The sequence below is a fragment of the Nyctereutes procyonoides genome, unplaced genomic scaffold (assembly GCF_905146905.1).
Source record: "Nyctereutes procyonoides isolate TBG_1078 unplaced genomic scaffold, NYPRO_anot_genome, whole genome shotgun sequence".
Classification (NCBI taxonomy): domain Eukaryota; kingdom Metazoa; phylum Chordata; class Mammalia; order Carnivora; family Canidae; genus Nyctereutes; species Nyctereutes procyonoides.
Genome location: NW_026575140.1, coordinates 49,841,825 through 49,856,339, shown reverse-complemented (window position 1 = coordinate 49,856,339; position 14,515 = coordinate 49,841,825). Strand labels below are relative to the sequence as shown.

The window sequence follows — 14,515 nt, the reverse complement described above, 5'->3', positions numbered from 1 at the left end:
AACAGACTCTTCTCCTGGACTATTTTTTTTTAATTTTTATTTATTTATGATAGTCACAGAGAGAGAGAGAGAGAGAGGCAGAGACACAGGCAGAGGGAGAAGCAGGCTCCATGCACTGGAAGCCCGATGTGGGATTCGATCTGGGGTCTCCAGGATCGCGCCCTGGGCCAAAGGCAGGCGCCAAACCGCTGCGCCACCCAGGGATCCCTCCTGGACTATTTTTAACAGTTCACTTTGCTGTTATCCTTCCCCATTGTAGTTTCTAAAAATATTTATAAATGCTCTAATTTCAGAATTCTAATACATATAGAAGAGGAGGTGCTTGCTTGGAGTATGGTTTTCAAAGCTCTCGTTTATATTTTGATTGCATGACTTGCAAGTTAAAGTGACAACAGAAGAAAGAAAGGGATTGACAATAGAAAGTATACTTAGTGCCAGCAACTACCCATCACCTAGGCTGATGTCCTGGGCAATCTCTCTCTCCCCTTCTCTGCCACGCTGTAGATGTAGGAAGTCAGTGAAGAACACCAGTCCTGCCTCCTCAATAGTAGTCTCTCCAGTTGCTTCTCTCTTCCTCTTTTGGCAATAGCTTACATGAGCCTTTATCGCTCCCATAAATAGTGAATGTCCTTCATATTTGAGTCCCCCTTACGTAATTCTCCAAATAAAAAACCTTTTGATTATTTCCCACTTTGGATGGAATAGCCCAAACGTTTATTGGAGCTTACTGCCTCCCTGGCCATGCCCGGTACTCCTTTATTAAGGCTATCCGACTGAAATAGGTTTGACTGTTCCCCTGAAGTTGCTAGTACTTTTATCCTCGGATGTTCCCCTTGCCTTCAGGCATTCCAGTGTCTTGTCTTGTCTTGTCTTGTCTTGTCTTGTCTTGTCTTGTCTTGTCTTGTCTGTTGAGTATGCTTATGCTTCAGGACCCTGGTCACGTAATATTTCCTTTATGAAGCTTTTCAAGGCCCTCTTTCCTCCTACTTACCATTGTTTTCTTAGTGTCTAGTAAGTGCCTGGCCCACAGGACATAGCAGTATATTTGGGGAATTAAGTACTTCTGTCTTTAGACTTAGAATAAAAATTATAATATGGAAATGTGAGGGTTATAAATTAAATTGTGTCTGCCAAATTTGATAGGTTAATGTGTTCTTAGCAGTTATGAAGTTAAATGTTTAATAAAAGTTTGCAAAACTTAAATCTTGGGATCTGCAAACATCTCAAGTACCAGCTTTTAGAATTAGCTCTGAAAAGGTAAGCGCCTTTATGAATTAGGATACTGGTAAGTATTTGCCATAATATAATTTTACTCCCTTGTCTCTCAGTGTTATTTCTGTATAGTTCCACTTAGCCTGCCTGTTCTTATTATAGACTCTAGTACAGAGGGCCTTGAGAAAGCAAATTTAAGGGGCACCTGGCTGGCTCAGTTGGTAGAATGTGCAGGTCTTGATTTTAGGATTGTGAGTTCCAGCCCCATGTTGTGCATAGAGACTACTAAAAATAAATAAACTAAAAAAATAAATAAATAAAGGAAAGCAAATTTAAAAACTGGTGAGTGTTGGGTCTGGAGAAAGTTAGTTGCAGGTGCTAGGTATTTCCAAATTTATTATCTATGGTGTTCTTTGTGTGTTATTTAATATATGCCTGAAGCTAATAAATTTGAATTTTGTGATCATTACACTTTGATTTCTTGAGTTAGTTTGATAGTTAGAACAGTTGTTTATTCTCAACTGGAGACCTTTTTGATTGTTGTAACTTGGAGGAGGGATGGAGTGCTACTGGCATCTAGTGGGATACTGCTAAATATCGTACGGTGCACAGAATAGTCCCTAGAACACAAATCTGGCCCAAAGTGTTAATAGTGCCAAGGTTTGTCAACCTTTATCAAACCTTTAAAATTTCTATAAGAATAGAATCTGCTATGTAAATGTAATGGATTTTTATAGTTCTATGTTTGATTTTTTTGCTGTGTTTATTTCTCATCTTAATAACCTTTTTAGTTTCTTGGAGTTTGGAAAGTGCTTTACAGTATTTTATGCTTCCTCCACTTTTTTTTTTCACATAGCATATACTAAATAAATTTGACGAATTGATTTTGATTGATAAATGAGATGAAAAGGAGAATAGTTGTTTTAAGGGAACATCTTTCTTTACACTCTGGGAATGCTGATTAATATCCATTCCCATTTGCATGTCACATCAGAAGCCCTGGAGAGCTTCCCAGCAGCAAATGCATGGAGGTGGGTGGCTACTGTGTGGCAGACAGGGAGCCATTGTTACTAATGGGAATGTGTTGGGGAGGAAGAGGGACTTGAGAATCACTGACACATTTGGTAGTCCTATAATTCTAGTTTAAACATCTTTAGCGTCAAATTTGTTAGCACATTGATCTGTTAGATAGCACATTGGTCTAGATTAATTTACTTTGGAAAATGGGCTGTAAAAAATATTTAATTCAGGATTTATTACTGAACACCTGAGTAATTCAAACTAGTTATTCCTCTGTTCAGTTATTACCAAAGTTTTCTTGTAACTAGAATATAAATTCATTATATACGCTTTTTTCCAAGAGATCAGTTCGGCTTACAATAGTAAAGACGGGTGACTTTATGGTATTTTATGTTTTAAAATTTTTGTTAAAGATGTTAGGAGTTTGAAGTGTTGAGGGATTCATTTCTAACAGTGGATCTGTGTTCCCTCTCCCTAGAATCTTGATATATCTGTTTGCTGTTAAGAACTTCACAATTCTTTAGGTATTACTTTCAGTACAAATGTGAAACTTGACTTAATTTGGTGAGGAAGCTATGAACACAAAAAAGAGCATTTCAGCCTATCATGTGAAAAGAGTATTTGGAAATAAGGAAAGTTCAACTATAGAGTAGTTTTTAGGTAAATATTATTAAGTTGGCAGTGATTTTGCCCTTAGGTAATATAATTTTTAATTGTACAATATAATAATGTCTTTATCTGTAGAAAAAAGCAGAAGAAGCTCATAAAATATTTGAAGGTCTTGGCCCAAAAGTTGAACTGGTAAGTAAGAAATTTCCTTTTCCATGCCTAGTGTTTTTTTGTAGTCCTTTTTCTTGGGATAAGGTGGAATACAATCTATCTACTTTGGAATGAGATCGGGCAGTACATTTGTGGTAAACTTTAAAATAGTGGTGCACAAACCTGGTTACCTTTGCAGAAGTATTGTCCTGAACATGTTTTTGCCTGAGCAGGACATTTAATCACACAAGATAAAAGCAGGAAGAAGAACAGAAATAGAAGGCTCTTTGGGCCATATGTTCTTCCTTGCCTCTGAAATTAAAAATCTGTGAATAAATGTAATTTCTTATGGGATATAGTGGATTTATAAATGTTTTTGCAGGAGCGGCATTATTTAGGATATGCGGTAAAGAGAATTATTCAGAGAACTTGGAAGTCTGGAGGTTTTGGTAGGGGCAGGCAGGTATTGTGAAGATGTACAAGTACTAGGTTTACATTAAAATATAAACTGTTTCTTTGTATTTTTATAAACATGTACAACATTTTATGTAAATATTTGATTTATTTTATAGCCACTCTATAACCAGCCATCGGATACCAAGGTGTATCATGAGAACATCAAGACGTAAGTATTTATCCTCTTTGGAGTTCTTCAGTTAAAGACCATATATTCTATAAAGAGATCATTTTTATGTTATCTGCTGACATATTACTATAATATAGTGTAGGTGTGTTTTAGATTTGTGTAATTTGCTGTCGTTTTACTATATGTTATCTTCCTCTGGCTTCTTGGGGGTTGGGGTAACAGCTTTGAGTTTCCGAGGCCAAAAAAATGAAATAAATTATTGCATAAAACTAGCTGGTTTTATGATCTGCTAGTAAAAAAAAAAGGTGAATACTTAACATTGAAATGGCTTACCTTGAGGCTTGAATTTTTTGCCTCCTGTTTTGTCTTTTTTTCAGTGGAGTACCTGCAAGGCGCATGATGAAGTAAGATAATGAAGCTTTTTCATTTAAGACTAGTGATGACACCGTCCCCCACCAAGCCACATCTGCCATTGCAAAGTAGAAGTGCCACGGATCATTTTATCATTATTCAAAATCCTATTCTAGGGAAATCCCTTCCATGACTCTTGCTAATGACGGTATTTGTAGACCCTTCTGCCATTTAATGTCCTGGTGCCTTGGAAGCGCTCAGTCACCTCACATGGGTGAGGAGACTGCTCCAGAATGTAGTTTGCTTAGCCTTGCTCATCCTAGATACCAGGCCTTTATGGATGCAGATTTTGGAATAAGAAAATAAGTGAAAAGAAAATCTAATTTCTTGATCTGATTGAAGTAAGAGAGGAAGCTAGATAGGTATCTCTCTCTCTCTTTTTTTTTTAATTATCATACTTTAAGAGAATTTAGGTGAATTATTCTTAGTTTGTAACAAAAATGTGATATTTCTACTTTGTATTATTAAGAATAATCAGAACTTTTTAATTATCTACTAGTATAGTTACTATTGAGCACATTGCTATTTATATATCATATTTTTTTTCTTTTAAAAAATTTCTTACTGAAAATATGTGCAGTAGCTGACTACTTTGCAGAATTGGTGGCAAATATAATTTGCATGGTAGTATGCATGAATAAAATTGAAATTTGAATAATTTTAACTTTTGTTAAATAACTGGTTTATAATAAAAATAATTCTATAATATAGGATTTTTGTGTGAGATGCTACTATGGTCTTGACAACCCTTAGAAGTTTAGGCAAAACTCATAAAATATACCTTGTTTTGGAACTGTTTAGCTGTTTTAGCATTTTTTGAAAAGAGAATAGCAGATAAAATCTAGTTGGCTACTTTTAATGACTTTTTCCCCCCATAAAGCTTCAGTTATGTTTGTGTTCTGTCTTTCCCCCTTAATATTAGCTGGAGAGCAGCTCGGTCTGATTTATTTCATGCTGTCTACAGTGCCCTACTACAGTGCTTAGCACACTGTTGTGGGATGGGTTACTGACTTCTTAAGTCCTAGGAGACATTTTAAATTATATTTATTGATTATCATTTGCCTTTGAGTAGCACATAATTAAAATTAGAGCAAACTGAATACATGGTAACGCTTCCACTGTCCGTCACCTTGTGAAATAACCATTTACTCAGCTGCATGCATCCATATGAATCGTGTAGTAGCTCTTTTCTCATCACCGTCATTTGCTTTGTATGAAATAGCAAATATACCTTTTAATAATTCTTTTCATGTCTTGGCTACTTTTCCATATAGCCAGCTCCTGACTGTCCATGCTAATTTGAGTGGAGCCAGTGTCACTGTTAGTCCTGAGTGGCAGATAATCCAAAAAATTACTTCTACTTGCCTTGGCTTTGTATTTATATTTGAATAATCAGCTTGAAATCCTTTCTGGAAGTAGGTGGGGTATAAATATTTATATTTGAACCTGCATGTCATTGTTTTTGAAGGTCATAATGCTTCAAATTTAAAAAGTGTAACTGTTTCATTAAGATATAAGAGAAGTCTTCTTTCTTGTCACATTACCCTCCATGACTTCTTAGAGTGGTTTGTGTCATTTCTGTGCCTGAAGAAAATCTGCCATGTAAAGCACAAGTCCCCTCTCTCTGTGTTGGTAAACATTCTCATAGAAGGGAGGTCAGCACCATGCCTGAGGGAGGGAGGTAACTTAAAAGCCTTTCCTTTTCTTCTACCTCCCCTCCTCCAAGAGTGCACAGAGTTGCTTATATCATCAGAGTTCTTAACAAGAATCAGTGACTGTGTACTTATAACTTGAAAATATTTGCCTTATACTTGGATGTAATAATTGAAAATGAACTATTTGTATAAAATCTTTCTGTAGAGTGGGGGGCATTTTAGTCAGTTCTAATTATTGCAAAAGTCTTATTTTGCAGGGTGAAAAAATTAAAATTAACTTTGATTACATCAGATATTCCTAAGTGATCTTTGCTTGTTTTTCAGTGTCTCTGAAAAAAAAAAAAGTGAATGCATTATTAAATCGTGCTTTTTCTTAATGTCATACAACCATATTTTTCTCTTCTAGAAACCAGGTGATGAGGAAAAAACTCATTTTATTTTTTAAAAGAAGAAATCATGCAAGAAAACAAAGGGTGAGGTCCTATCCTTTAACTGAAATTTGTGCAACTGTCCCATTCATGCTCATGTAGGCATTCACTTTCCCTCTATTATGGAGAATCGTTCTTGATTATATTTAAGAAAGGTGCTGATTTAGAAAGTAACTATAGATGACTTAAATATAAATCTAATTCTAGCAGCAGTTGACATTTATTAATATCATTATCAGATTAATTTCTTTGGTCATCTATGTATAGCATTTTCATCTAGCCAAAATAAAGAAAATGGTGAGTAGTTAAAAAAGAATATGAAAGAGAAATAGGACGATCTACATTTAGTCTCTTAAACCCTCAAACAAATGTGGGTAAGTTACAGTCATGCTGAGTAGACATTACTGTTCTTTCTTATTAGGAACTGGGTCAGCTCAAGTTCAGCTTTTTGAAATTCAGATACTTTTTCATATTTATTTTATGACTTGCAGTCCAGAAGTTTTGTGGTTATAATGTTCATGGAAATTAAGTTAACAGGAAATATAATACCAGTATACTTCTTTTCGTAATATGTTCATACTAAATTTAGACAAACTGTTGATTCATTTAAATTCAGTTGCTTACCAAATAAATGATGTTCTTTAATTCACATCAGAAGTGAGCCATGTACCTTTTATTTAATGACATGACCGTTTAATGAATTGTAAAGCTCAAGAGTCAGCAGCTTTTACCTGATATGTAACTTCTAATGTAATTTGCAGCCTGGTTTTTCAGATGCTATCTTTAAATTACTGAGTTTTGTTTTTGCCAAAAATATACAGGTATTAAATAAGAAATTACTAAACCATTTTTTTTTTCTATCCAGTTATTTTATTATAATTGTGGTAATTTAATGTCTGGTGATACAGACATAGAAGCATAGACTTTGTTTTCATGTTTCATAGAGTATTTAGTTATAATGTTTACATGTTCACTGATTAAAATCATTATTGGCTGTTTACTCTGTCCCATGTATTGTTCTACAGAGGTGAGCAAGACAGCCATATGGTTTTAACCCTTAGGTAGCCTATGGTATAACTGGGGGTAGACGAGTCAGCAGGCAGTTACAGTATCGCAGTCTCACTGTGGGAATGGACATTCAGATGACTGTGGGAGCATTCAGGAGTGATAGCTAATGCTCCATGTATGCATCATACAGGGAAGTTTGCAGGAAAATGAGAAACTGGAAATTTGCACAGCCTCAGCAACTTAGGTGAAGGTCTGGGAGGTAGAGGGACTGTGGCAGGTTGCTGGGAGCATGGCAGGAATGAGGCTGCAGAGCGAAGAGGGCCAGGTTGGACACAGCCCTGGAGGTCCACCCCTGAGAATTTGGGTTAGATCCCGGGGGCATCTTTTAAGTGTTTGAACTGAGGGAGTGAAATATTCAGGTTTGTATTATAAGAATTTGCATCTGGCTCCACCATTAAGAAGGCGTGGGGAACAGTTAGGCTTTTACTTTGATGTAGGTGAGAGATGATGTTGGCCTGGACTGAGGAGCTAGCTAGAGATAGAGAAAGTGAAAGGTACAGAAGACACCTGGAAGTTGGAAAGAATGATTGGGAAGTGTGTAGGAGTGGCACAGAGTGTGAGGCTAGTAGTTTCCTTTCCAGCGCCACCTTCTTGAGGTGACCAGTGTTCAGTGGTTTTTTGTGAGTGCCACTACACCTTTTCCTATCTGTGTGGGGTTGACACGTTCACAATTCTGTGCTCATAATAGAGGCTTCTTGCCTCTCTGTTTAAAAAATGAGATCATACAGTACTCATTTCTCTCAAAGGATTAATTCTTGGTTTCATGTGGTTGGTTCACTGCATTTCCTTTTCTCATAAAGTACAACCGATTTCTACCTTTTCCAGACTGTCAAAAATGTGTATTTGGTAGCATTATTTCTAATAACAAAAACCTTCAAGTAATCAAAACCTCCAGCAGTAGAGGAATGGTTAAAGTGAGTGTTTTCTCTGACGGGTTGGAAGGACAACACCAAAATGTTAATAAGTATGATTGCCATTGGGTGATTGGGATTATGGATTATTTACATGTTGTCACTATTTTCCATTTTTTTGGACATTGAAGATATATATTGTTATCAGGAAAACAAAAGTAGTCGGTCAGCTACTAATAGCTCATTAATTAATTATTTTATATTAGTATTAATGTTAACTAAAAAAATCTAGGCGAAGTATGCTCTATATGCTGATCTTTGTGGGAAACAGAGCTCTTTCCTCTTTCCTCTTTCAGACCAAGGACAGCTTTTCATTCACAGTTGAGTCCTAGGTGAAATGTACTTCTGACTTAGCCTTATGAAGTAGCATTTAGTTTAAAATATTAGGTTTGTCAGAATGACAGAGTTTAGTTTAATTATTAATTTGCTGCGGGTATTTAATAGGAACAAAAAATCTGCCAACGTTATGATCAGCTCATGGAGGCATGGGAGAAAAAAGTGGACAGAATAGAAAATAATCCCCGGAGGAAAGCTAAAGAAAGCAAAACAAGGGAGTACTATGAAAAGCAGTTTCCAGAAATTCGAAAACAAAGAGAACAACAAGAAAGATTTCAGCGGTAAGTAGTTTGATGTTTAATGGGTATGCTCTTTCCTCTCCTGCAGAGTCACACTTCTGCTCTTTCACAGTGTTGATGAATCACCTGAATGTGATCTTAAGAAAGTTCATAAAGAACTTTCATTTTGTATATAGAACTTCACTATCAGCTATCAAAGATTATGTCTTACTGAATTTGATACTGAGTTTTTATGCCTAATGATGCTATTCAATCTAAATTTAAATAAATGTTTCGAAATTAATTCTTCTGTTCCTGAAAAATACCCATTCCTTTAGAAATGTCAGTGAAAGAGAATAGACTTGACTATTTCTTAGTCCTTCGTTACCAACATGACCAAACAGTATTAAATAGATTGCTGATTAAGACATTCTTTGATATCAGTGGTTTCTGATTTGTATTTACTTTAGAGAATAAGTATTTTGCAAAAGAAAAAGTTTTAGATTTCTTCTCCATGATCTCTTGTAAGATTATATGTAAGCTTTAATTCTTTAATCACGATTACATTTTTATAAGGGATGAGAGTTGTTTTTTATACCCCTCTATAAAAAATATTTAATGTATTTTTCTAAGTCTGCTGTCTTCTACCTTGGAAAGCAAAGACTGCTATTTGAAATGGAAATGTCACCAATACCTGTGGTTTTCAGAAGTTTCCCATAAGTTGTTCTACCATTCGAACCTGGACATGTAACCTTTAAATCTTATTCTCAACATTTTAATCATACTTCTATAGAATTCTAATCTTCAGGCATATTACTTAAAAGTAGTGGCTCAGTGGCATCTCTTTTCTGACTTCTTTTTGGTTAAAAAAGTCCCATTCATCGGAGTAATGTATATAAAAGTAACTTGGTGTCTTCTTTATAAATGGCCTTTAAATATATTTATAATTTCTTTTTTATATTTAGAGTTGGGCAGAGGGGAGCTGGCCTTTCAGCCACCATTGCTAGGAGTGAGCATGAGATTTCTGAAATTATTGATGGGCTCTCCGAGCAGGAGGTAAGGAAATTAATTGAGTTAGTTTTTTAATTCATTGATTATTCAGTCATTTTAGCCTCATACCCCAGAAACTGAGGGCTTATTTGTACATAAATGAGGGAACATTTACAGAGTTTGGATTGTTCCAAAGGCTGGGCAACCATTTAAGGTTTTATACCAGGCAGTCCCATGATCAAATTGGCTTCTTACACAGATGGCTTCAGCAGCAGGGAGGCATGGAAGGAGAGGTAAAGAGGCTGTTAACATAATAATAAGACCCTGAACCTGGGCATTGGTGGCAGGGATGTGTAAGACCAGATTGACAAGGGATTCATCTGAGCTAGAATGGACAACTGAAGGCCTGAGGTGCTGGTGGGTTCTCCAAAGTGTATTCTCTAGCCAGGGGAACCTGGGAGAGATGATATGGCATCAATACATCTGTGCTGAATAAGAATAAATTTCAGGAGGCGCCTGCCTGGGTGGCTCCATCAGTTAAGCGTCTGCCTTTGCCTCAGGTCATGATTCCAGGACCCTGAGATTGAGCCCCACATCAGAGTCCCTGCTCAGAGGGGAGCCGCTTCTCCCTCTGCCTGGTGTTCCCCTGTTTCTGCGCGTGCGCGCGTGCTCTCTCTCTCTCTCTCTCTTTCTCTGTCAAGTAAATAAAATCTTACAAAAAAAGAAAACAAATTTAATCCATAACATGAGTATTCTGAGCCGTGTTCAAACTGTCTCTAAAGCTTGGTCCAAAAGCCACCTCCTGTTTATTTAGTCGTTCTGATTTTGATTTTATATACCAGTTTTTTAAAAACCTCATCCCTGATGTCAACTATTCTTTAATTAAAACAAACAAACGAACAAACAAAACAACACTAGAAAAGCTCATCACTGCATCCTGCAGGTCTTGCTTATTTGAATGTGGTGGTTTCCTTAAGTAATGCTCAAAGACACAATTATTAAATTGCTATATATTTTAAAACTTGTGCTCATAATCCTTGCAATGATGACTTAATCTGTTTTCAGTTTTTTTGCTTGCTTTTTTGACTGATTCCATCAGAGCACATCAGTGGGCATCCAAAACTAGGACCAGTTGCAGTGACTTCAAGCTAATGTGTCTGCCCCATATCTGCTTTGGTGTTCAGACTGACTGAGCATACCCCCTAAAGTTAGACACTTTGTAAGAACTTGACTGTAAGGTGGTATCCACTTCTGTGAGGAAGAGTTTTAGGAAAAACCTAGCTTTGTGTTGAGGTCAATACCTATAATTTTGGTGAAAAATGTTTTATATTAATTTGTGCTTATGAACTTCTAAATTAAACTTTGGGGAAAAACCGATTATACAGATGTAACAAAGTTTTAGTTGAAATTCTAAGGACAGTAGTCCAATTTTCAGTGAAAAAATTATGTAAGATGAGCAAGAAGTATTTAACATGAGAGTTTAGTTAATTTAAAATCAATTTAAGATTTTGTTGCCTGTTGGCTTTTTTTCCTATTCACTGGTCTCCAAAATGACATTAAGATTTATTCTTGATTAAAAAAAATGATATTAAGACTTTTAAAAATGAGACTATATTAATATAATTGTTTTATGAGATCATTACTTCATTGACCTTGGCATTTCTTTGTGTCCTCTCGGTCTTAATTTTACTCTCTCAAGTATCAACTTGGTTTTTTTTTTCTTTTTAAAGATTTTATTTCTTCATTAGAGACATAGAGAGAGGCAGAGACATAGGCAGAGGGGGAAGCAGGCTCCATGTAGGGAGCGCAATGTGGGACTTGATCCTGGGACTCCAGGATCACGCCCTGAGCCAAAGGCAGACGCTTAACCACTGAGCCACCCAGGTGTCCCAGTATCTACTTGTTTTAAGTAAAGCACTCTTCTCAAAACGTAGTAGTAGGATATAAAAGCATAACATGTATACCTTCTGCCTCTGTAATTCATTTAATGAGTATTTATTAGATATACGAGTAATCACCACGTGTTAGATGTTATGGTACATGCTGCTCTTGACACATGAAACTACACATGTGGTTTTTGTGGCAGATATTGAGGTAGCTGGTGTATAGCCCTTTTTAAATTTTATTCTGTGTAAATTATGTTTACTTTCTTTGGCAGAATAATGAGAAACAAATGAGGCAGCTATCTGTTATCCCACCTATGATGTTTGATGCAGAACAGAGACGGGTCAAGTTCATCAACATGAATGGGCTCATGGAGGACCCTATGAAGGTTTATAAAGATAGGCAGTTTATGAATGTTTGGACTGACCACGAGAAGGAGATCTTTAAGGACAAGTAATTTAAACTTTAAATTATTTTCTAATAGAAGCTTACATAAATTTGTGAAAAGTATTTCACTTGTAAATTGAATGATTTCCCCAAAAACTTGGCCCCCTTTTGGCATTTGAATGGATACTCTATTAAGTAGAGATTATAAATTTGCTTTGATCTTCCCATAAGTTTATAGATGGGAGCACAGGTCACAGATGAGAACTGGGGTTATGAAGTCATGTTGAACGTGGCACCCAAACTTGGGTGGTGTCTGAGTTACCTGGGGGTGTGTTTTAAAAATACAGAGTTCTGTGCTCTACCATAGACCAATCCCATCAGTTTCTGGTGGATGGTGTCCAGGAACTTGTGCCCTTAACTTTAGCCATTTTGCAGTTGTCCCTCTTGTTGGCAGTTAGGGATCACTGAGAAGTAGTCTGTACTAATAGTTCTGTCCCCAAGAGGTCCCCTTGCTCCACTTTTTAAGTTGTTAAAATGTTTGTGTGTATGTGTTTGTTTTGTTTTTCTTCTTTTTTTACTCAGGTTTATCCAGCATCCCAAAAACTTTGGACTAATTGCATCCTACTTGGAAAGGAAGGTAAGACATGATTTGCATTGAGAATGTTTATAGCTTTGTGATGTTTGCTACTTTGAAGTTTTTGTGCTCTGATACACAGAAGTACTTAAATAGAACTGATTTTTGTAGAGGGCTTAATACAGAAAAGACTTTCAGTTGACACTATAGTGATAATTATGTAACAGATAATAAGCACAGAGTATAGTCTAATTTTCATGGTTAACAAAAAAACGCCTGATACCCTATTTCCCTAAAAAGTATACATTTTTTTTTTTAAACCCTTACTTTGTTTTTTGAACCTTTCTAAACTTTTGGTTAAAATATCAGAGTCCTGATTTTCCCTGAGTTTTTTTCCACAATAGATTGGATATAGTGTTTTTGAGCAAAATATTTAAAGAGAGATGTTTTGAATATTTACATATATGTAACAAGAAAGAGAATTTAGTTATTGCTTAATAAGGAAGTGCTTGAATGTTTCTGATAGTTCCTGCTGTCTTGTACATAATTTGAATTAAGACCACTGTAATTGTCCATTAAAATAGTAGGTATAATGTATATATTTTTAGAGCCTAGATATGTATTAAAATGCCAGTCCTGTGTTTCTCTTTAATTTATACCTTGAAAATACCAGATATTTGAAAGTGTTACTTGATTTTTTAAAAATGTTATTCTTTGGCTCCTCAAAAATATTTTATTTCCCTTATAGAGTGTTCCTGATTGTGTTTTGTATTACTACTTAACCAAGAAAAATGAGAATTATAAAGCCCTAGTAAGAAGGAATTATGGAAAACGCAGAGGAAGAAACCAGGTATGTTTCATTACTGTGTGGAAGATGTGTCAGGGTTGGAGATGGGGGGGGGGGAAATGGAATAACTGGGGCCTTGTACTTAATCATGTGTATTTTAGGGATTGACATTTCATTAAATAATGAGGATGTTATGAACATGTTATTATTTTGAAATTAATATATATTTGATGTGTGACATCTATTGTTAATAGATGTAAGTTTCTACTATGATAAAATCAATAAGAAACGTTTTACACTTCCATGTTATCTATATTGTGTATGTTGGTGTTAACCGTGATTAATATAAAGGGTAGGACCCATGACACCTCATTCCACATGTTGTCTTTACCAGTCCTTTTGACTGAGGAGGGGGTGCAGGTAGAATACGGGAGAAATGCAGAGAAATGTAGCATAGTAAGAGCGTAAAGGCTAGTTTGCCAAAAGACTTGGGGGCCCGATTTTGTTTCAGATTAACTTTATTTCTTGAGTTTAGATAGTTTATTCTGAAAAAGCACCTGATCTTGAAAGACAGTTTCTAGTACAATGCAGCGTACGTTTTCACAGTTGTTTTCCCCCAAATAACTGATCAGCAGCTGTCACAGCCCATGTGTGCTTCATCAGTATGGCTTCTGGGACAGTGTGATTGCTGCTGCTCTCTGCGCCCAGATCCATTTTGGGATCTGGGATCGCATGCATGAACTTGCACAGCTGCTGACTGCTGATCAGCCTTCCTAAATCTTTCTTGGTTTCTCCCCACAGCCGCCCTGTCTTTCCTTAGCCACCCTGCTCACCAGGTACAGGGTGACACAGACTCTCATTATTGGTAGCCATAACCTGTTTGTGTTTTCTGGGTCATTGTTTCCTACAGAATACTACTACCTCACAGGATGTGATTATGTATTCTGTGGAAACAGTATTTCTTGGTCAGAAAAAGTACAGGGAGTGTTTCATGAGCCAGCTGCATGAAATGCTGCTAGAGGTTGAGTGTGCTGAGGTGCCCTTGGCATGTATTTTCAGTGGATTGGTTAGGGGGCCAGAAATAAGATTGTAGTGACCTAAAGGGGATGTGGGAGGTGAGGGAGTGGCAGTGGTACAGGTGTGCCCTCTGTTGTAAGTTTTGCGTATGAAGGGGAACAGAGAAATGGGGAGAGGGCTGATGAAGATCAAGAGGGAGGAAAAGAGCAAGCTTGTACCCTCACTGATGGGACTGATACTGTAGACATAAAGAGAGGGATGCTTGTGGAGCT

At 36.4% G+C, this 14,515-nt stretch overlaps 1 protein-coding gene across 12 annotated transcripts in view; it reads left to right on the top strand.

The window, feature by feature from the left end:
• Positions 1-14,515, top strand: part of NCOR1 (nuclear receptor corepressor 1) — a 151,565-nt gene that overhangs the window by 60,823 nt on the left and 76,227 nt on the right. For 8 of the 12 annotated variants that reach the window (XM_055305353.1, XM_055305357.1, XM_055305356.1 and 5 more), the window contains exons 7-15: positions 2,977-3,033; positions 3,564-3,616; positions 3,955-3,981; positions 6,050-6,116; positions 8,495-8,667; positions 9,570-9,660; positions 11,753-11,931; positions 12,448-12,502; positions 13,188-13,289. In XM_055305353.1, coding sequence (XP_055161328.1) covers positions 2,977-3,033; positions 3,564-3,616; positions 3,955-3,981; positions 6,050-6,116; positions 8,495-8,667; positions 9,570-9,660; positions 11,753-11,931; positions 12,448-12,502; positions 13,188-13,289 — 804 coding nt within the window. The remainder of the gene's footprint in view (positions 1-2,976; positions 3,034-3,563; positions 3,617-3,954; positions 3,982-6,049; positions 6,117-8,494; positions 8,668-9,569; positions 9,661-11,752; positions 11,932-12,447; positions 12,503-13,187; positions 13,290-14,515) is intronic. The other 4 variants (XM_055305361.1, XM_055305363.1, XM_055305360.1 and 1 more) reach the window with 1 other exon arrangement.